This window comes from Narcine bancroftii, chromosome 12, assembly GCF_036971445.1.
Source record: "Narcine bancroftii isolate sNarBan1 chromosome 12, sNarBan1.hap1, whole genome shotgun sequence".
Classification (NCBI taxonomy): Eukaryota; Metazoa; Chordata; class Chondrichthyes; order Torpediniformes; family Narcinidae; genus Narcine; species Narcine bancroftii.
In genome coordinates this window covers 84,298,233-84,320,351 of record NC_091480.1, presented here as the reverse complement: position 1 = coordinate 84,320,351, position 22,119 = coordinate 84,298,233, and the positions used below count along the sequence as shown (strand labels likewise).

Below are 22,119 nucleotides of genomic sequence, written 5' to 3'. Positions count from 1 at the left end.
GGGGAGCAGGTATCACCACTCCAAGGACATCTCTATTGCATCCCTGCTCTTCTGCTGTCAATTTCAGGGCTGAACACAAAAGTCTGCAGATGCAGTGATTACAGTAAAACATACAGAGATGCTGGAGGAACTCAAACAGTCTTGCAGCGTCCATATTTCAGGCGTGAGCTCTTTTCCAAGGCACGAGTGCAGGTGCTCCTCAACTTATGCTGAGGTTGCATTCCGACAAAAAAGAATATTGCACCTACCATTTTTTATAATTAAATTTTGAATACCTTTATTCCACTGGAAAAAACCATTAATGCGAGAGAGTATACTGTAAAATACTCACGCGTGATGCTGTCATTGCACAGCATCACGAGAGTAGCGTACCGCATATCACGTACGGGAACAGACTGTAATTCAAAATTGAAAGTACTGATTGAATCCAACATAACTTTGAAAAATCGTATGTCGGTCCATCATAAGTAGGGGAGAAACTCCTAAAACACACACACGCAATCTCAGGGCTTGAAAAGTGCAACAGCCATCGAAACAAAGCCAATGCACATTTCTGCCAATAGATTCAGAATACTAGTAGGGGGACGACTTTGTTAACCAGGACACATCCAACACAAGCAGCAGTAGCTGGATCAGTAGGTTTTGCAGCAATCACGAATAAATGAAGTCAATAAAGACACTGAGATGGGAGATGCGATAGAGGAGCAATGGAAGCAAGTGCAATTCAACAAAAAAAATGAATGAACTGATTCTTAATTGAAACAATTCCTAAACAAGCCAACCATATCCAGCCAGGTGTAAGCATCCCCAAAACCTATGGGCAAAAACAAGATTTGACTCTCAATCTCATGCTACTCTAAACAGCTTTCAACAGATTTGTAAAGTGCAGCCCAACGTTCCAGTGTGAGGACACGAAAGATTGCTAGACAGGTCCTCGAGATGGCAGGAGTCAGGGTAGGGGTCTTACAAATGTTAACGACAAAGCAGTTGTACCTATCACTTTACCGACGAGCAGTGGGAGAAATTAATCAGAATAAGAAATCACGCAAATTGGGCATCAAGACTTCATCCTGTTAAAACAGGAAAACAAGACTTCTTCAGGGATTCACACATTTGCTTCCACTGGTACTGTCACCAGGTGGAGCTTTTTGACAGACTCCAGTTGTATTTGAGATGCATTTACCTATACACACACACAAAGGAAACTGATTTCTGATATGGACAACACCAAATGGGGAGGGATGGGCAGCAGATAGACAAAAAAAAATTGATGTTTATGATCTATGATTTTATTTGAAAGGCACATGAATTTAAAAAAGTTCAAGTTAGTCCATTTTAGAGTCAAGATGAGGTGCCTTGTCAGTAGAAAATTGACAAGTGGTAAATATTTCCCTTGGCAGAGTGGTCAATAACTAAGGGGTACAGATTTATACTAATTGCAGAAATATCAAAGTCAGTCGAGGAAAAAATTCCTTATTGGAAAAAGATTGAGGCTTGATAGAGAATTTAAAAAGTCATGACTTTGATTTAAGGAGATAACGCAACTTGTAGGGAAGTCCAAAAACACGGACAAGAAAAATAGTAAGTTGATCAATATTTTTTTTATGCTAAGGTGGTAAGAATGTGGAACATGCAGCTAACAGGTAAATAACTGATGCATTTATAAGAAAGTGATTGAAGTTTGAGGAACAAATACAAGGACTTGTTAATAGTATGAAGTTAGCAGAGCAAAGCTCATGTGTGAAGAATTAGCACAAACCAAATGACATGCTTCTGCGGCATAATACTTCCACTAAATGCATATTTAAAGTGCACTATTATGCATGGAATTGTGACAAAAGCTTATCTACTTTGCCAACATACTTTGAGAAGGACTTCAGCCAGCTATTGGGAATTTTAAAAAGGGCATCAAGGGCCAAATAAATCTTGCATGGGAAAGAATAGCGTGAGGTCAGAGAAAGAGATTGCCATCAGTTTAAACAGATTACACAATAGGCTTGAATTAAGCAAAATTTGATGGTAAAAAGAATATTGTTTTAATTGCAAAGGAACTCTGTTCCAGGACTAACAAACAGATTTCTGAAAAGCCTCAGACAGCCAACTTTATTAGCAGTTATGTAACAAGATACACAGGAAAATACTGACCAAGGTAGATCCAATGAGGATAATACTGTAGGAGTTTTGATAGAGTGAGACCAATAATGTTGTTCCAAGTAATGGAAGTGATCCAATGGACAATTTTGAAATTATGGTTCAGGAGAAAAGTCCAGAGATTGTATTTCTTTTTCAATTTTGGAAAGAGGCTAGTATATAATCAATGTCGTTATAAACACAGTTGGAAGTTTTAATGAACTCTTTTGTGAAGAAGCAAACAAAGCTTAAAAGCAGCGCTGAACAAATCTTAAAGCGCAAAGATAAACAAGAGGTTTTCAGTTCCAAGGCCAGAATGAGTGAAAGGCCAAGTTTCTGAAGATTCATGAATTTTATTACAATAGAGAAACCTTCTACAAGGCATCTTAGGCCAATGTAGTCTGCCTTTAGATATACGCTGTAATTTCAATCTCAAAAAAAATGTCCAACTTATGACTAAGCAAATAATTATTAAAAAAAACTGAGTACAGAGTTTTAAAAGCTTTTTAAGAGTTTTAAAGGAGGTATGGCTGCCAGTCCTGACAGATTGGCTTTGAATGAGGTTATTGAGATGGATGTCATATTCCTCCAGTTAAATTCAGAATTACATCAATTATTAAAATCTTTCAGTCCCGATTAAACAATGCAGATAATTGGAGGCCAATCAATATTGGCTCAATATTGTTCAGAGACTTTGCTGGCTTAGATACAGTGTCCTTTCATTCCACTGTGTATCTCCTTGGGCTGTGTACATTGAATCTGAGGCACCTTTCCTGTGTAAACTACTTGCACAGAGGTAATCTCCCAGTTTTCAGTGGACGATAAAACTATCAGCCACTTGTCTGCATCTTGAAAAATCAAAACCTTTAACTTCATGAAGTTTGAGAATAGAATTTGGCTTCTTTCTTCCCCCCCCCCCCTCTTTAAAAAAATAGTTTTTCCATTGTTATTCTTAGTAATTGATATATATTTGCCTTTGTTAAATATTGGGGTAAGAGGGGGAAAAAAAGAGAGGACTCCATATCAAATGATCTGTAAAAGGGGAGGATTGATTCCCTATGTTTGTAAAGTACGAGTCTGTAAAGTTATAAATAAAATTTTCAAAAAAGTTATACATAAACCTGGAGTTGCATAGATTTTGGAGAATAAAAACCCAAATTATCCAGTGATTTGAATCAAGCAATACAAGAGAGCACAAGAACTGATGTATTTTAAATGTCAGCTTTACTTTACAAATGCCAAAAGGAATTCTTATCAAATAATGTGTATGTGTCAATGCTAAACAGTATATCAAGGTTATCAAATTGTGTTTGATTCTGGAAAACCAGTCTCAGCTTTTTCTTTGCTTAGATCTTTTACAGAAAGGAAATCGAACTGCTACATTGGTTAAAATATCAACTTTTTGCAACAAAACATATATAAATAGATAATTGTCTGCTTTGTGAGATAAGAAAATATGACTGTGAAGTGAAGATTTGCTCCCATTTCAAAATGAAGATAAAATCTTCTGGCCATTGCTAAATTTTTGCATTGCTATTTTCTGATGCATTCCAAATATTTCAGAAGAGCATACTTCTGATCCATATTTTGCCAAGTATAACCAAGAACTGTGAAAATATGCATATAAATGACTAGACTTTTCTCCAAACTCTACCTGGATTCACAGCCACTCCGCAAACTATACATCCTTGGCAACAAGGTTGCCACAGAGTTTAGGATAAACAGTTCAAATCTGATTCCATATTCAAAAATCTCACATTTAAACAATTAGTTACACTTAACGAAGACATATAAGTTCACAAAATAAGAAGAGAAACTTGTATTATAGGAAGATAACGACCCAGATCTCAAAATCTTCAGTACATTAGCTCCAAATTGTAGCGCTGACCAGTTAACAGTACAATATTAACATGAATAATACGCCAACAAGAAAAACGAAAACAAATAAATTAGATTTCCAAGATTTATCTTGTGATTCTTGGACAGTCAACATTATGACTTGATTAATTACATCTTTACATGTATAAACAAAGAAATCATTTGAATTCACGATATTTTAGATAATAATTATCTACCTGATTATAATCAGGTAATAGATGCTTTTGGCAGCAAGAACAAATACTTAAATAAAAAAATGTCACATCTCTGATCAAGGACATAACATTTCTAGTAGTCAGTTACATCAAGTCATACCCAATATCCAAACAGTACAAAACCAATAACCATGACCAAAATACAGAATGATCACCAATAACATGAGACCTTAAGTGCAGAGCTGTAATTCTTAATGCCACGGGTAGGTAAATTATGTCTGTATAAGCAGCAATTTCACAGAAAACAAGCAAACTGAGCTAAAATGTTAGGCTGAAGGACAGATTCTCTGGAAGGAAAAAGGGAGATACATAGGAGAAATTATTAGAGAAGCTCAAAAAACACTTCTCACCAACCCAAAGCTCGGCTACTGCTAGGCTCAAGACTAATATGCAGACAGGGAAGCAATTAAAAGTACAAAGTGGCCCACTGACCAAGAATGGGGAAAATGTATCTGCCTTTAAACTTGACAAAAGTTGCCCTAAATATTTGCTGACCTATAAGTCTTATGAAATACCATTTGTAGCTTGCAACTCTTCTGTTTCTTAGCCAGTGTCTTGCTTGACTAAATCTTAACAAATTATTACAATAATCAAGAAAGATTGTGATCAGTTTTCACCCTATATTGTTTAGAAAATTCATGAAGAAGATCCACGATCATGCTTTCCAAAAGCACGAATGTCCCTTTTCTAGGTCAATTTAAACTGATGTCTTGCAATAATGTGAACATTTCACCAAAATATCACATTCCTTGTAATATTATCCCATTACAATTTTCTGATGACCTTTTACAGAAGCACATCCTATAAATGAGAAATCTGTCATTTTAATAAATATCTAATTACTGAGTTTTCTAAAAAACTTACATGTTGCTGCTTTTAAACGAGAATTAAAATAGAATCGTAACTGAAAATTATGATCCGATCAACTCCAAATATGCATCAAACATTTGGATGAAGTTTGATATTCATAAAATATACTTTGCAAGAAATTTTAACATTTAAAATTAATCTTAAATAGGACAAAATAGAATGCTATGAATAAAATATATAGATCAGGAAACACTAAAAAGCATCTTTGATGTTTTTTAACTGTCGAACAGCAGTGTCAAATGGCAGATTGAAGTGCAGGGTGCTAAGACGACTAAGAATATGGAGCGTACTCTCAAACCCAGTTGAAGCCATGTAACTCCATGGCTGATAATGACTCCGGATAAGTGTTCCAGATTTACAGATCAAGTTTATCCAGGAAACCAAACGCTGCTCATTTAATGCCATACATATCAAGGCCTTGAATTCTGAATCGACACTGCGCTTGAAAGGATCGTGCTCAGTGAGGACAGTGTGAACTGCAGAGAGTAAACTTTGTTTTGGAGTTACAATGCCACTTCCAGTCACTGGCAAGGCAAAAGACCGTGAAAGCTTTCGAGCAGGAGACTCTACAAAGGCTCTACCATTTCTCGTATTGTAGTATTTCACAAAAAGTTGCCAAGGATGCATAGTTTGCGGAGTGGCTGTGAATGAGGGAAGGAGACATGCAATTGGAGCGAGAACCAAACTCATTCCTTGAGAAGAAGCATACAAACCATGGCTCATCAAGTCTCTGAGAGATATCGCCAATTCTTTTCGAACAGCTGTAGTTAACTCATTTTTCCGACTCAGAGCAAGGTCACGACTGCTGATCAAGTGCTCCTCCGCTTGATGACTTAGTGCCAGCTGCCTTACTTTATCCACAGCTCCTTCTAGTTTCAGTAACAGGGGAGCATAGTCCTTGCTAGTTTCATCAGGTTGCCACAATCCACGTGGGATCTGACCAGTTGCGCATCCAAACTGACTAACAGCAAATATCTGCAGAACCGCCAGCGCTCTGCGCATAAGGCTTAATCCAGTCGCCCTCATTTTTCTCGTTGTTTCTGGATCAACTGCAAAACAGAAAAGTCAACCCTACTAAGAAAAAGAAATTCCAAAGCAATTCCTGGATAATATATTTTGCATCCAATTCTACTTGTGGCAAATTATTTTTTTCTCAAAAGTAATTTGCTTTTTAAATCCAATGACGATAATAAAACAGTTTGCCCAAGATGATTCTGTCTAAGTGAAAATGCACAATGGGCTTCAATGATTTTCATAAATATTACGTTACATGTCCAAAATCAGGTTAGAAGTGACCACTTTAACCCAGCTGACGTGGACTTTTTACCCCCTCCATAAATCTTCGTCCGCGAAGCCAAGCCAAAGAAAGAACCCACAAAAACAATGGGGAAGGAAAGAAAAATAACATCTCATCAAGTCAGGTTTTTTTCAAAAAAAAAGGAAAAATAACTGTTGAATGCTGGTAATGTTTCTTCAAAACCAAAATTCAATAACTGATATCTTGAATAAACTGACCGGATTATAATTAAGATAATTTTCCCCGAGTATACTGTTAGTTGTTTTGGAACATTAAACAGGGCCAAATGCAGGCAAATGGAATCAGCTTGAGAGACGATTTGAGCCAAAGGAGTCGTTTCCATGCAGAAATCCTCTGACTCTAATGGGGAAGTAAGGGTCTGCCAGGGTAGATATTAATGTAGATTGATCCATTTTAATTAAGGTCCATATGTGCTTTGTGAAAGAATGCATGGAGGATTGTAAATGCCTTAAGAGAAGTGAGGGGCCCCCATGATGTGTGTTAGGCAAACTTCACCCTGCTAGTAAATTTCTGTTAGCCTTGAATTCCTCAGATTAGATGACTTACAACAACAAAGCTCAATAAAGTGTATGAGTGACAAAGCGTGAAACAAAAATATATCAGGTTCCGATGTTAGTTCCATGCATCTCTTGAGTATCGATTGAAAGAATTGCAAAAATGCATAATTAAAACTGATGGTCTCAGAATGCTGGTGAGAGTCAGAAAAAAAGAGATAAGCTTTAATTAAAAGAGATAAGCTTTAAGGAACCAGCTTGACCACTGACTGAGATCAAAAGCAGAGAAGTTGTATAGATCTGTTTTCAACCAGAAAGAGTCTGACCATTTAGCAGACTCACTGCAGGACCAGCTACACAATGGCAGCACGCCCTGTGCTAATTAAGTTCTCAAGATTTGTAAAACTAATGAAGTGGTACTCTTAATTATGTTATGGCCCAGAAATTTATTCTAAAGTTGAAAGGTCTGAAACTTTTAACACTGACATCTCTATAATCTCCTACTTAGTAGGAAACCCACAAATCCAACACAAAGGACATTTTAGAAAAGTTGGATCTCACCATGATGGCTTCCACTTGATGATTTGGAACCACTTGCTCCATGCCCAGGACAAGTACACCTTCCTTTCTCAATTTGTGGGGGACTGCCAGCTTCACCTGTGAAATAAACATGAGTAAAGAACAACAATAATTTACTGAAATTCTTTGGGATGTGCTCTAGTGAAGACTGGGTTCTTAGTCATTTCTTTTTACTTGGGTGGGGGAAGAAGTTATGATTCCAACACAGCAAGAAGGTTCATTCTGATTTATGAATCCTATTTACATGTAATCTATTTATGGCCTTTTAAAACTCTCTAATAAAACCACCTGCTAGTTGGTCTTGAGATGCTGATAAATGGAGAATGGACAACAGCAAATCCTCCTCCTGATCCTGCCAATTAAACAGTCAATGAATGTTCTTCTCTTCGGCTTATAGTTCAGTTGGAATCAGAATATGACTGAAAATTAACCCTTAAATATTGAGAACAGTGATGAATGATTTTTCAGTTTAATTTTAAATGTTTGGATTTGATGGACATGCATCTCATATCAAGTCGATCTTTTTGTGGGTGGAGAAAACAGCAGTTTTCTTCTGTAGCAAGATCATCTCTGTTGTCAGAAACAAATTATTTATATAAGCAACTTAAAAATTTATGTTACTTTCCTCTCCCCCCCCCACCCCCCAAATGGATATTGACCAGCTAAAGCTTTTAAAAGTTTCAGGTTTTCATGCTCAATAGATTAATTTCAGCAGGTCTCTTTATTGTATTTTCCATGAAACAAACACAAACAACAACAGTGGATACCTTTGAATAAAAACAATGAGATGGATGACCAATTACGTTTTTTTTAAATTTGAGAGATACAACACTGTAACAAGCCTGACTGGCCCATGAGCACGCTTTACACTAATTAACCTGAACATTTTTGGCGGGAGGAAAGTGGAGCACTTAGAGGGAACCCACAGAGGCCATGGGGAGAACGTACAAACTCCACAAGGACAGCATTGGATTCAAACCCAGGTTGATGGTGCTGTAGTCGCAGTGTGCTAACTGCCACGCTTTTGTGGTATTTTCAGTAGTGCTTGTTGAGTCGATGATTTTTTAAAAATTGCCTGAAAAATACCATGAGAATATTAACACCCGTCTGAAGATAATATTTCAATCATCCAGTCGTGTGGTAATCCATAAAAATCAAATAAAGCAATAAATATTCAGTTCTGATTTTCAGAATGCCAAAAGTATATAATTATCAGTTCATTTAAATTGAAATACTATCAAAATGTTATACTCTCCCATTTTGGGCATTTTGTTCTTTTTTTCCCCAGTTTCTCAATTTAGATAAATGTAGCGGAAGAATCCAGTGATCTGTCCAGATCTGCAATATAACCAAATGTCTCTGAGACCAACCAGACCTTTCCCACAACTTTTCCTCTGTGTAATAAATGGGCAACAGAAAAGATGAGATTGAAAAATCACAAACTACTGCTCAGCTGCCACCTATAAAATGTCCTGTCCTCAAATGCATTGCCAAGTATGAATCCAAACACCTTCAAATCTCAAAAACTATGTGACTTGTGTTTTCCCTCAAGAAGTCAAGAAATTTCACTTAATACCAGCATACCTTTTGATTGGTGCACATCAAGAGGACACAATTTTAATTTAATGACTTGAATTGCTATAATATATTAATGTTCAGAAGTTGAGTGTTTTAATTTTTAATCAGCTGTTTCATAGATGAATTTAGCAAAGTCCTTTCATTTCACTAATAACAGCCACAGTCAAGATTATGAAAATCAAAATCCCAATTATATCGGATTAGTGATAATACACAAAATCTTGAGGGACACCAGTGAATGGGTAAGGTCACATAATATTTATGGTGGTAGATGCTTCAGATGCTCCCACTCCAAAATATCTAATCCAGTGGTCCTTAACCTTCTTTTCCACTCACATACCACTTTAAGAAATCCCTTACTAACCACAGAGCACCTAGGATGCCAGAACCACTGTCTAATCTATGGCAGTTTGGATGCTCATTTCCAAAGCTTAAAAATAGAGTGTGCCAAAATATCTCCCTCATATTGCTTACGAGCACTCAAATATTTTGTTACCAGGAAAAACAAAGGAAGTCAAAATGTAATATTTAAACTCCCATTATATACAAACACATTTTAGATTAAACGTTTCAACAATTCATTGGTTTTAAATGCATTTCAATAATGTGTCAACTGCCCACATTTGAAACAATCCATTAAACACTATTCTACAAAAGTGCAATCACTTTGCCTGAACATCTTGATCCACTAAATATCACAAAACAAACAAGTAAAAAAATACTATGTTCACAGACACTCAGGTACTTTTTTGAAAAATATTTAAGCAAAGAAGAACAACTGCAGTACCTCACAGGAACACAAAATATAGAAGTAATTTGTGTTGCTCAATAGTTGTACACACCTTGGAGAAAATTGATGAACATTTCAAGGTCATTAATCTGGGTTTTAAGCTGGTCCACCAGCTGCTCTTTTACTCTGGCTGGATTCACAATTTGAGCAATTGCTGCATCAACACGACATCGGAGTTCATCTGGTGACAAATTACTGAAATCATCGTTTAGGTTAACATCTAGCTTCTTAATCAATTCATCGATGATCACCTAAAAAGAAAAAAGACAAAATAATGCAGGATTTTTTCCACAATAACTATTATGCTGCAGGTGCAATGCCACTTGAGTCCACTTACCTCTGGGTCAGAAAGCTGTGAATTTAACTTACATATAAGGAAGGGCACACAACATTTAGGCAGCCATTGCTGTACTGCATTAAAGGATGCTACATATCAAAAATATCGACATTTGAATCCAGCTGTTTATTTCAGTACAAGACAAACAATTTCTTAGTTGTATTGAAAGAACAGAAGTTTGGGCAAATTTAACTCTCAAACACCTAACAGATAGTCTATCCATGTATTTTAATGTTATTTGTGAATGATATATTCTGTAAAAATGGGATGACTGTGGTTCCTTCGCCCCAATTACAGTTATAAATTTAAATTTGGACATACAGCATGTTAACAAGCCCAATTGCATCCAATTGACCTACAACATTTTTAAATGGTGAGAGGAAACCCACGCAGACACAGGGAGAACATACACACACTCCTTACAGACGACACGGGATACGAACCCCAGTCGCAATTGTTGGTGCTGTAACAGTGTTACACACTAACTGTGCCACCTCTTATAATCGAGGAAATAGTTTTAAATAATCCGTGGAAATACCTTGGGAACAAGGATGCCTTGCTCTACACTCTGGTTTTGTGGGTTATGAAATTAACTGATGAGGCTAATATGCGAATGGGCAGAAGGTGGCTGACAAGACAACTGGGTGGATAATTTGTGAGGGTGGAATTCTTCCTCTATCTACTGGTGTACCCAATAAATAGAAGCTCTCAATGGTAATCAGGATGCTTTACCATCTTGAGGAGACATAGGCCACAGATTCCCAGGAGTCAGCAAGAATGTTGCATTTCGTCAAGGGTGCTTTGAGGACATCTTTTCCCCTCTGCCCACTTTTTATTTTCCCCTTCCAAAGTCTGGGCTCAGAATAAAAAGATCTGCTGCGCATGCTGGTGTTTAACAGGCTTACCATGTAGCTGTTAAACAAGAAAATCCGCAGAAACTATTGCTGATTGAATGCTACTAGAATCCATACTGGGATGTTGGCATGGTGAAGACACTTTGTCCTTCAAATAAATCTGCAGGATCTTGCAGACAACTTTGATGGTGTTTTAACAGTGCCCCAAGATGGCTACTACATCTCAATATGGCTAACTCCCAATCACCTTCTCAGATGGCCTGGTATGCCTCAGTTATACTGAGACAATGTGGGTTAAAAAAAAAAGGCTGCATTCTACCACTACCTAGGAACAATTGAAGGTGGGCAATCAATATGAATTGCTTGCAATTCTTAAATTTCATATACAGTAAAACTCCTGGTATCCAGAATTCAAAGCAAAAAATACACAAGTTCAAAATTGTAAATGTTACCTGAAGTAACACAAAACCTTTGGTGAAGATGGGAGCAAATATTCAGCCAGCCGAGGGCCTTTGCTTGTTGCAGCTGTTTGAATAAAGTTGTGTGAAACAGCAATGGTGTCAGCCAGGATGAAGAGCTGGTTGATGCTGCTCGCCGTTGGGGTGACTCTCTTAAAGTGTCTCCTTATCCCTGATAGTAAGAGACACCCCAGTCGGAGGCTTTATCTGTAAACTTGGTGGGGGGGGGGGGGGGGGGGAGGGGGGGGTGGGTGCTTAATTATCTATAATGTTATTGTGCGTCTTTCAGGTGGCTTCATGGAGGGCTAAATGTTTTCCAAGAATGTGACTGACAATAAAACACTAAGGTTTATATAGTCATGCAAGTGATGTGTGTATGATGCAAGCATAGTATTTTTGTCCTTTAAACTGTTTATTCTTAAGACAGGTGAATTAATTAGACATTGTAAGAGCAAGTTTCATGCAAATGTTAATTTTTCAGACCTTTCGTGGGAGAAGATTCTTTTGGACTCATTGAAAGATCTGAAATATTAACTTTTTTTCTCTCTACCAATTTGATTGTTACAGTTTTGTTTTTATTTATTAGCTGCTTGAAGCTTGACTGACTTTGTGTTTTTTTTTGAGGATGATTACACATCTAAAATAAATTAGTCATTGACGAAACATGACGCTGTCCAAAGTACACCTTAGTAACATTGAACAACAAAGATATCACTTCTTGAAAAACTTGTGGTGTATTTTATGGATTTTGGGCTGCAGATCAGGAAAATTACCTTAAAATTTCCTATCATGTATCATGTTTTTAAAATACAATCTAATTGTGATTTCCTGTCATATTTTAAGTCTACCTCAGGCATATATAAAACCATGAAGTGCAGCATAATAATGAAAATTCATTTTCTGCCTTCACACTTTGATTTCTTCCCTGCTGATCTTGGTGCCGTCAGTGACCAACATGGCCAGAACATTGCGACCACGGGAGAGTGGCATCACAGCAGCTGGAATCCACCAATTGCTGCCCAACTATTGTTGGATAGTGACATGAGAAGCATCCGATGCCGAGTACACATTGAAAATCAGTGGCAAAATTTTTTAGGTCAGTTGAACTAATGCAATGTCAGGATCATTATGTTATGAAACATGTTAAATTCAATAAAAGTTAATTTAATGCTTCTCCACTGTCCTACGTGATACAGCCAATCTGAAATTATATTTGTGTTCAGCTTGAAGTTGTCTATCATAATCCCTATTTTACCCCCCAAGAAGTAAACCTTTTGAAAAAGTGAGTGGTCCAGTGTAATTAATAGCACTCACCCGCTGACGTTCTAGGACAATTGACTGTGGAAGGGATTCATAACTGCCCTCTTGATAAGCAAACGTCTCCAAATCATCCAACTGTGTCTTTAGTTGTATAATCAGTTCTCTCTGCTTCTGCCGTTGGGCCTCAAGTCGTTCAAGTTTCTCCCGTTCACTCTGAGAAGCAAACAAAAAATATCCATTGTTAATATTTGTTTAAAATGTTAAGAAAATATACACATAATATTTATAGTCTGACCCAAGTCCAAAACTGCCCAGTTCCATATATTTACTGTCAATAAACAAGCACATAATAGATTACAAAGAAGCAATTTGAAATTGGACCTTTTAGTTGAGTGATATTATTTGAACACAAAATCAGAAAAGCAAAAAATTTAAATCGTCTGAACCAAGTTGGAAAATGCTGCGATAATTAAATGTAAATGAAGCTAAAACCTGGAGGTAAAAATCAAATAAATGCAAGTTATTGAACTTGGATAAATTAATCAGAGAAATAGCAAGGTAATAACTAAACCAGATGATTTAGGAGAGTTTTGTTACCTTTTATTCTTTCAATCTTGAATATTCAAGTAACTGAAAAAATTATTTTCTTTGCAGGTAAATTGTTAAAAATGTGTGAATTTAAATTTCCCAAATCAATTGTAAAATAAGTTATAATTAATGAGTGCAAGTTAAAAAAAAATCACTCACTAAATTATGATTGAACAAGAAAAGGTCTCTTCCAACTCCAGTACACTGCAGGTGTAGTAAATCTGCCCAATTTGTGCTAGTGGCTGTTTCTATCTCACCTCCATACTGATACTTCTCTCTCTTTTCACTGGTACTTTTCTATATTCAGATTTGACATATTGTTTTCTTCCTTTTATCCACAAATTTACCCACTTTCTCTTTTCTGTCACCAACACTTTTTCAGTTTTCACAGATATATGGACACCAAATGTCCTTAACAATGGTTACAATCACTAAGATCCATTCCCATGACCTGCCCGCTAAGACTCAGCCTCAACACAACCCGAAGAATACCCCACCCCACAACCACATGTAACAAGCCCAGAGGATCCATAAACCCAGTAGCAATAGATATTCACCAAGACAAATGGTTACTTAAACAAAAGGCGCTTTTAATTATCTTTAAACATGAAAACAGAATCACACTTCAACTTAACACTATTGATTTACTTAACCTAACTTAACCCCCTTCTAATTCTAAGCGCACGTGTATGTAATGTGTGTGTAAGTTCAGAAAGATTCTTTGGTTCACAGTCCAATCTCACTTCTCATTTCTCCAAGTTCACTGGTTGCAGGCAATTCTTATACTGTGTACAGAATTTAACATGTATAAAGTTCACAAGGCTTTGGTGCTTGAAAGCTAAATGGTTACCGCTCAGGAAGGTTCTTATTGGTTTTCAGAGAGAGATTTGTTGATCCAGGACACCAACAGCTGATGTACTTCCATCAGCCACTCTAGTGACTTTCTGATGAAACTTGCCCCTTTGAGGTTCTCCAGATAATAACCTCTTTCTTTCAGGTCTCCACAGAGTTCCTTTTTTGTTTCTCTTATTCTAAGTGAAACATTACACAGTCAGTCCTCTCCTCTTGCATGAACCACAAGGGCTTTGACCAGGCCATCTTCCAAATGGGGCTTTCCACAAGCTTGCCAGCATGTCCTGTTCCAGTCCCAGTTACTTCTGCTGGCCGTAATATTGTAGAAGTGTATGTGTGTGTCTCTCTCTCTCCTTCTGAGAGAAAGCCTGTTTGCCTCTTTCTGCCTGCAAAACCTCATGACCCTCTTAGAGCAACTAGTTCTCTTCCAGACAACCTGCGGCTCCAACAACATCTTTCACCTGTTGCCTTTTGTAAACAACAATCCATTAGTGAAGTCTCTTGAGCACTTTTCAAAGCTCTTGTAAAAGCTGTGGAGCCGATATGTCTAGCATAGGACAGAGCTCCAGTATTTTAAATGAGATCTGTTTCAACAAACCTTTCCCAATTTATCTCCCAAAGACATCTATTATACTCTGTCACACACGAAAAATGGCACAGCTCGCAGCAGAGAATCTTGTTATCTTAGTTTCAAGTTCAGATAGCATTAACTACACAGGTCTATGATCCTGATATATGCCTGCCCAAATATCATATCCAGTCATTCATCGACTGTCTTAATAATCAATCTTGCTGTGATTCAGTTGAGAAGACATGTTCTACTTTTTTTGCAACCTTCATTTCAGATAAATAGAGAAGCATTCAAAGAACAAATCTTTAGATGATCAAAGGGAATGAAGGATGAGAGGAAAATAGATAATAAATGTTTAAAAGAAAAAAATCAGATGTAGATTGAAGAGTTCTTGATCAAGGGCAATCAATCAGGAACACAGCTTTAATTTTAAAGCATAAAATGATAATGCATTTTTAACTGTTTGAGGCATAGATAAACCATATATATTGATTTGAATCAAAGATGTGTAATTAAAGTTACATCATTTTGGCATTAATTTTCACCATCGAGTCAGTTCATATGATTGCAAACACTCTATTCATTATGCAAAAAACAATGTTATTTGAATGGGTTTAATAGAGATTAGATTAAATTGATATGTTACAATCATTTGCTTTAAATTTCATGTTGGCATGGTCAGTTTTAATACACCCTGAACTTATGTTCCAGGATATTTATTAAACCATTCTAGAAAAGTAATCTTTTTATAGAATTGAAAACAAATCAAAATAATAAACTTTGCCTTTTGCAATTTTGTTTGCTGTTGTTTTTCGATTGTTGCTGATTCAGTTTATAAACATTTTATCTCACGTCTGTAATTCTTGCTTTTCTTTGATCCAATGGTCTTTAGTAATTTACACCTTCTGGAACCAAAGTCACATACCATTAAATTGAAAAGGTAGGAAGAAATTATTGACAAATAAGATATCAAAAATAACGACAGCTTTTACAAATAAAGGTAACAATTCCATTGATTTATCCATGTTAATATTATCATCCAGTATCAGCCACGGTGCTAGCCTTGATATAAAACCTACTTTACAGCATCAAGTCCAGTAAAATTAGCTTATTAGGATGAACTACATATTGCAGCCAAAAGATTAAAAAAAGTATTTATTGCTATGGTTTGCATTTTGGGGGTGGTGGAAAAGCAATGAAAACAAATGCTAAAACTCAGCTGGATTTTTTGTTTAAACATTCAAATAAATGGGAAACATTTAAAAGAGTCTGAATTCGTCTTTGCTCTTTACAGATGAACATCAACTGGCTCATGTTTACATAAAGTAAGATACTGCTTCAAACATTTCACTATTTTGAACATTTTGTTGCAATTTAAAGTTGCATTATGCAAATATACTCAAACACTTCATATTTCACTCCTAACTTAATTAGCATAAGAATGTTAATGACAATCTAGATATTCTGAACATTCAGATAAAAAATGCATCTTAACAGTCCCTACAATCAGTACCTATGTGTTTTAAGGAAATATCATTTGGACATGAGACAGCATATCATTAGTTCACAGAACCATAAATGATAAATTCAAGCCATTGAATCCTGACCAATGACATTAATCTAGCCATGTGTCTCAGACAACTGTGCTACAATATCTGTGTCAATTATAATACACCACAAGAATGAAAACATCAAATTATTCAGTTTCATAGTTCATGCAGTAAAAAGTAGTTTAAACAACCAGTGATAGTATGGTCCGACCTAGGAGGGGAAGCAGGCCCCTCCAGCCCGGGTAAGAAACCTGCATAGGAGGCCTCTCCGATATAAAACCTACGACCCAAGGACCTCGCTGCCATGTCCCAGCCTGGTTGGCCACGGCACACGAACCATGGGTGGAAAAGGTGGGGCCAGTACTGCGCACACTGCACTCCACCTAAAAGCTCCTTTGAGCAGGCCCGAGGACATGTCCACGCCCTCCCCTCCACGCCCTCCCCTCCACGCCCTCCCCTCCACGCCCTCCCCTCCACGCCCTCCCCTCCACGCCCTCCCCTCCACGCCCTCCCCTCCACGCCCTCCCCTCCACGCCCTCCCCTCCACGCCCTCCCCTCCACGCCCTCCCCTCCACGCCCTCCCCTCCACGCCCTCCCCTCCACGCCCTCCCCTCCACGCCCTCCCCTCCACGCCCTCCCCTCCACGCCCTCCCCTCCACGCCCTCCCCTCCACGCCCTCCCCTCCACGCCCTCCCCTCCACGCCCTCCCCTCCACGCCCTCCCCTCCACGCCCTCCCCTCCACGCCCTCCCCTCCACGCCCTCCCCTCCACGCCCTCCCCTCCACGCCCTCCCCTCCACGCCCTCCCCTCCACGCCCTCCCCTCCACGCCCTCCCCTCCACGCCCTCCCCTCCACGCCCTCCCCTCCACGCCCTCCCCTCCACGCCCTCCCCTCCACGCCCTCCCCTCCACGCCCTCCCCTCCACGCCCTCCCCTCCACGCCCTCCCCTCCACGCCCTCCCCTCCACGCCCTCCCCTCCACGCCCTCCCCTCCACGCCCTCCCCTCCACGCCCTCCCCTCCACGCCCTCCCCTCCACGCCCTCCCCTCCACGCCCTCCCCTCCACGCCCTCCCCCTCAAAACTGCAGCTGACGTGGACATTTACCCCTCCATAAATCTTCGTCCGCAAAGCAAAGCCAAAGATAGAACAAAGAATAAAACCTACTTTACAGCATCAAGTCCAGTAAAATTAGCTTATTAGGTATAAACTACAGGATTGTACATAGGTGCATTCTGATAGATGCAACCCACATCTTATCCCAGCCAAAATTCAGTCTTCCACAATTGATACATGATACAAGATTTCAATTGTTGCATCATGTATGCAAATGTAGCTAACATTTTTAATTGAACAGTAACTTTTTTTTATACAGTAAATTTTCATTTCAGAACATGCAGTTAAAATACAGATCTGGGAAATATCTTTCAATTTTATATGTCAAACAGCTGGTTATTAAAAAAACATAAGTAGGTCTGCATAACAACGTCTGTAAGGAATCCACAGGCAAATTGGATATGCCTTTCAGTATCTCAGATATGTAATGCATCTTGTGTATCTAACTTATTGTTAAGCAAATAGATAACATCCAATGTTGGTTAATTTTGTAATTGATTATCCCACAACATGGGAAATAAAATTTCTTGGATTGATGTAGGTTTGAACTCAATACATAAAACAGTACAACAGAAGGGCCTGCCCTTTTGCGCAGAACAATTAGCACGAGTGCAACGCTATTATAATGGCAACGACCAGGGTTCAAAAACACCTAATTTTTCAAGTCTCATTATAACTGAAATTCCCTAATTTTGGCAATAACTTTTTAACATAATATCTGGGTGACCAAAACTGGACACAATATTTCAAGTATGGCTTCATCAATATCTCATACTTCAACATGATGTCCCAACACTTTTATTCAATGCCTCGACCAATTAAGGCAATGTTTTTAAGGGGTTAAAGGGTGCCTGCTTAGGACAGAGATGCATAGGAATTTCTTCAGCCATAGGGTGGCAAATCTGTGGAATTTGTTGCCACAGGTAGTCATGAAGGTCAGGTCATTGAGTGTATTTAGGTCAGATATTGACAGGTTCTTGATTAGCTAGGGCATCAAAGGTTATGAGGAAAAGGCCAGGGAACGGGAAAATGGTTCAGCTTATGATTAAATGGTGGGGCAGACTCGATTAGCTGAATCATCTAATTCTGCTTTCTCTTATGGATGAGTCCCAAACACTTTTTTCACTATGCTGACTGCCTGTGCTGCCATCTTTAAAGAGCTATTTACCTGCATCCATAAGTCCCTTTGCTCAATAACACTCTTCAGGGCACTGCTGTTAACAGAGTAAGTCTTGCCTTAGTTCACTTTACCCAAAAGCAACACTTTGAACTTCTCCGAGTTAATCTGCATCTGCCATTCCCTAGCCCAGTTCCCCATATGAACTAGATCCCATGTAACTTCTTTCACTGTCCACCGTAGCAAATTTTTCGTGTAATCAGTGAACTCACTTTGCCACAGCATACTTACTATTGGGACCTGAGCCTCTCCACAGTTCAAGGTTGGCCAGTCGTGAGGAGTTTGTACGTTCTCCCCGTAACTTGCGTGAATTTCCTCCCACCATCCAAAGCATAGGTTAATTGGGGGTTACAGATTTTGAAGCCCGGAATTGGCTTCAGGAACAACTGCTATCCCTCCCCCATTTCCCAACAATACAATCAGGGGCTCATTGAAGGACACTTATTTTGGCACTTTGTTTTTTTTTCCTCTCTGTATTGCAGTTTGTTTACATTTTTGTTTATTTACTTGTGAACATTGCATACAGTGTTTTGCACTGCTAATAAGCGGTAATTCTGCCTTGTCCACAGGAAAAAGAATCTCAGGGTTGTATGTGATGTCATGTATGTACTCTCAAATCTGAATTTATAAAAAAAACACGATGTTCACATTAATCTAAAACTCGACAGTGCGCATGTGATCCATATTGCTGTCAAAGGAGACTAGAAAATGGTATTGTCCGCATTGATCTAAAACTCTACAGTGCGTACATGACCCATATTCCTGTCCAAGCAAGGACCCTAGGGAATGGTATTGTCCGCATTGATCTAAAACTCTACAGTGTGTACATGATCCATATTCCTGTCCAAGGACCCTAGGGAATGGTATTGTCCGCATTGATCTAAAACTCTACAGTGTGTACATGATCCATATTCCTGTCCAAGGACCCTAGGGAATGGTATTGTCCGCATCGATCCAAAACTCTACAGTGTGTACATGATCCATATTCCTGTCCAAGGACCCTAGGGAATGGTATTGTCCGCTTTGATCTAAAACTCTACAGTGTGTACATGATCCATATTCCTGTCCAAGGACCCTAGGGAATGGTATTGTCCGCATTGATCTAAAACTCTACAGTGTGTACATGATCCATATTCCTGTCCAAGGACCCTAGGGAATGGTATTGTCCGCATCGATCTAAAACTCTACAGTGTGTACATGATCCATATTCCTGTCCAAGGACCCTAGGGAATGGTATTGTCCGCTTTGATCTAAAACTCTACAGTGTGTACATGATCCATATTCCTGTGCAAGGACCCTAGGGAATGGTATTGTCCGCATCGATCTAAAACTCTACAGTGTGTACATGATCCATATTCCTGTCCAAGGACCCTAGGGAATGGTATTGTCCGCTTTGATCTAAAACTCTACAGTGTGTACATGATCCATATTCCTGTCCAAGGACCCTAGGGAATGGTATTGTCCGCATTGATCTAAAACTCTACAGTGTGTACATGATCCATATTCCTGTCCAAGGACCCTAGGGAATGGTATTGTCCGCATCGATCTAAAACTCTACAGTGTGTACATGATCCATATTCCTGTCCAAGGACCCTAGGGAATGGTATTGTCCGCTTTGATCTAAAACTCTACAGTGTGTACATGATCCATATTCCTGTGCAAGGACCCTAGGGAATGGTATTGTCCGCATCGATCTAAAACTCTACAGTGTGTACATGATCCATATTCCTGTCCAAGGACCCTAGGGAATGGTATTGTCCGCTTTGATCTAAAACTCTACAGTGTGTACATGATCCATATTCCTGTCCAAGGACCCTAGGGAATGGTATTGTCCGCATTGATCTAAAACTCTACAGTGTGTACATGATCCATATTCCTGTCCAAGGACCCTAGGGAATGGTATTGTCCGCATCGATCTAAAACTCTACAGTGTGTACATGATCCATATTCCTGTCCAAGGACCCTAGGGAATGGTATTGTCCGCTTTGATCTAAAACTCTACAGTGTGTACATGATCCATATTCCTGTGCAAGGACCCTAGGGAATGGTATTGTCCGCATCGATCTAAAACTCTACAGTGTGTACATGATCCATATTCCTGTCCAAGGACCCTAGGGAATGGTATTGTCCGCTTTGATCTAAAACTCTACAGTGTGTACATGATCCATATTCCTGTCCAAGGACCCTAGGGAATGGTATTGTCCGCATTGATCTAAAACTCTACAGTGTGTACATGATCCATATTCCTGTCCAAGGACCCTAGGGAATGGTATTGTCCGCATCGATCTAAAACTCTACAGTGTGTACATGATCCATATTCCTGTCCAAGGACCCTAGGGAATGGTATTGTCCGCATCGATCTAAAACTCTACAGTGTGTACATGATCCATATTCCTGTCCAAGGACCCTAGGGAATGGTATTGTCCGCATCGATCTAAAACTCTACAGTGTGTACATGATCCATATTCCTGTCCAAGGACCCTAGGGAATGGTATTGTCCGCATCGATCTAAAACTCTACAGTGTGTACATGATCCATATTCCTGTGCAAGGACCCTAGGGAATGGTATTGTCCGCATCGATCTAAAACTCTACAGTGTGTACATGATCCATATTCCTGTCCAAGGACCCTAGGGAATGGTATTGTCCGCTTTGATCTAAAACTCTACAGTGTGTACATGATCCATATTCCTGTCCAAGGACCCTAGGGAATGGTATTGTCCGCATCGATCTAAAACTCTACAGTGTGTACATGATCCATATTCCTGTCCAAGGACCCTAGGGAATGGTATTGTCCGCATCGATCTAAAACTCTACAGTGTGTACATGATCCATATTCCTGTCCAAGGACCCTAGGGAATGGTATTGACGTTGAAAACTATTCACGCACAATCATAGCAGTGAAGGAGATGCTCCTTACCGCGTTGTCCAGCTGCTGACCCTCCGGTGCCCGGGTAATGAAGGGCTGCGGGCAGCCCTTGAAGGCGAACTCCTCCAGCTCCTTCAGCAGCCGCTCCTTTTCGTCGCTCTGTGCGTTGACGATCTGCTTGAGGCGGAACTGCACCTGGGCGAAGTGCGAGGTGAGGGCGAGCAGAGACGAGTTCAGCAGCTCCTGCTCGCCCTCCAGCCGCTGCATCTTCTCCGCCATCACCCGGGCCTTTCCGGGTCCGCCGCCGCCCTCCTCTTCATCCTCCACCTCCTCCTCCTCCTCCTCGGGGCTGGCGACTGCCCCGACTGGGGCCCACCGTTCCCCGGCCAGCCTCTCCGAATCCGACAGCGACATGTCGTCCATCCTCTTCCCACCGCTCCCGCTTCACTCCGCCGCCATTTTGCGGAAACAACTTCCGCCTGGCGCGCTGACGGACGAGTGACGTCACCTCCACGTGACGTCACGAACAGCCACTGGCCTGTGGCTGGTCAACAGGTAAGTAGATCAAGGTGAGGTGGCCCATTCTGCAAAGGTGTGTAAGAATGATCTTCATTTACTCTCTGTTTTCTCCCCTGTCTG

The 22,119-nt window shown here is 39.5% G+C and overlaps 1 protein-coding gene across 1 annotated transcript; it reads right to left on the bottom strand.

Moving 5' to 3' along the window:
- Nucleotides 1-3,323: 3,323 nt before the first annotated feature.
- rundc1 (RUN domain containing 1) lies at nt 3,324-21,960 on the bottom strand. The gene is made up of 5 exons (XM_069907350.1): nt 21,532-21,960; nt 12,816-12,974; nt 9,905-10,103; nt 7,467-7,562; nt 3,324-6,142 (listed from the first exon to the last, which is right to left on the bottom strand). Exons 1-5 carry the CDS (start codon nt 21,901-21,903, stop codon nt 5,286-5,288), a joined length of 1,683 nt encoding a protein of 560 aa, XP_069763451.1. The 5' UTR covers nt 21,904-21,960; the 3' UTR covers nt 3,324-5,285.
- Between the last annotated feature and the right edge of the window lie 159 nt (nt 21,961-22,119).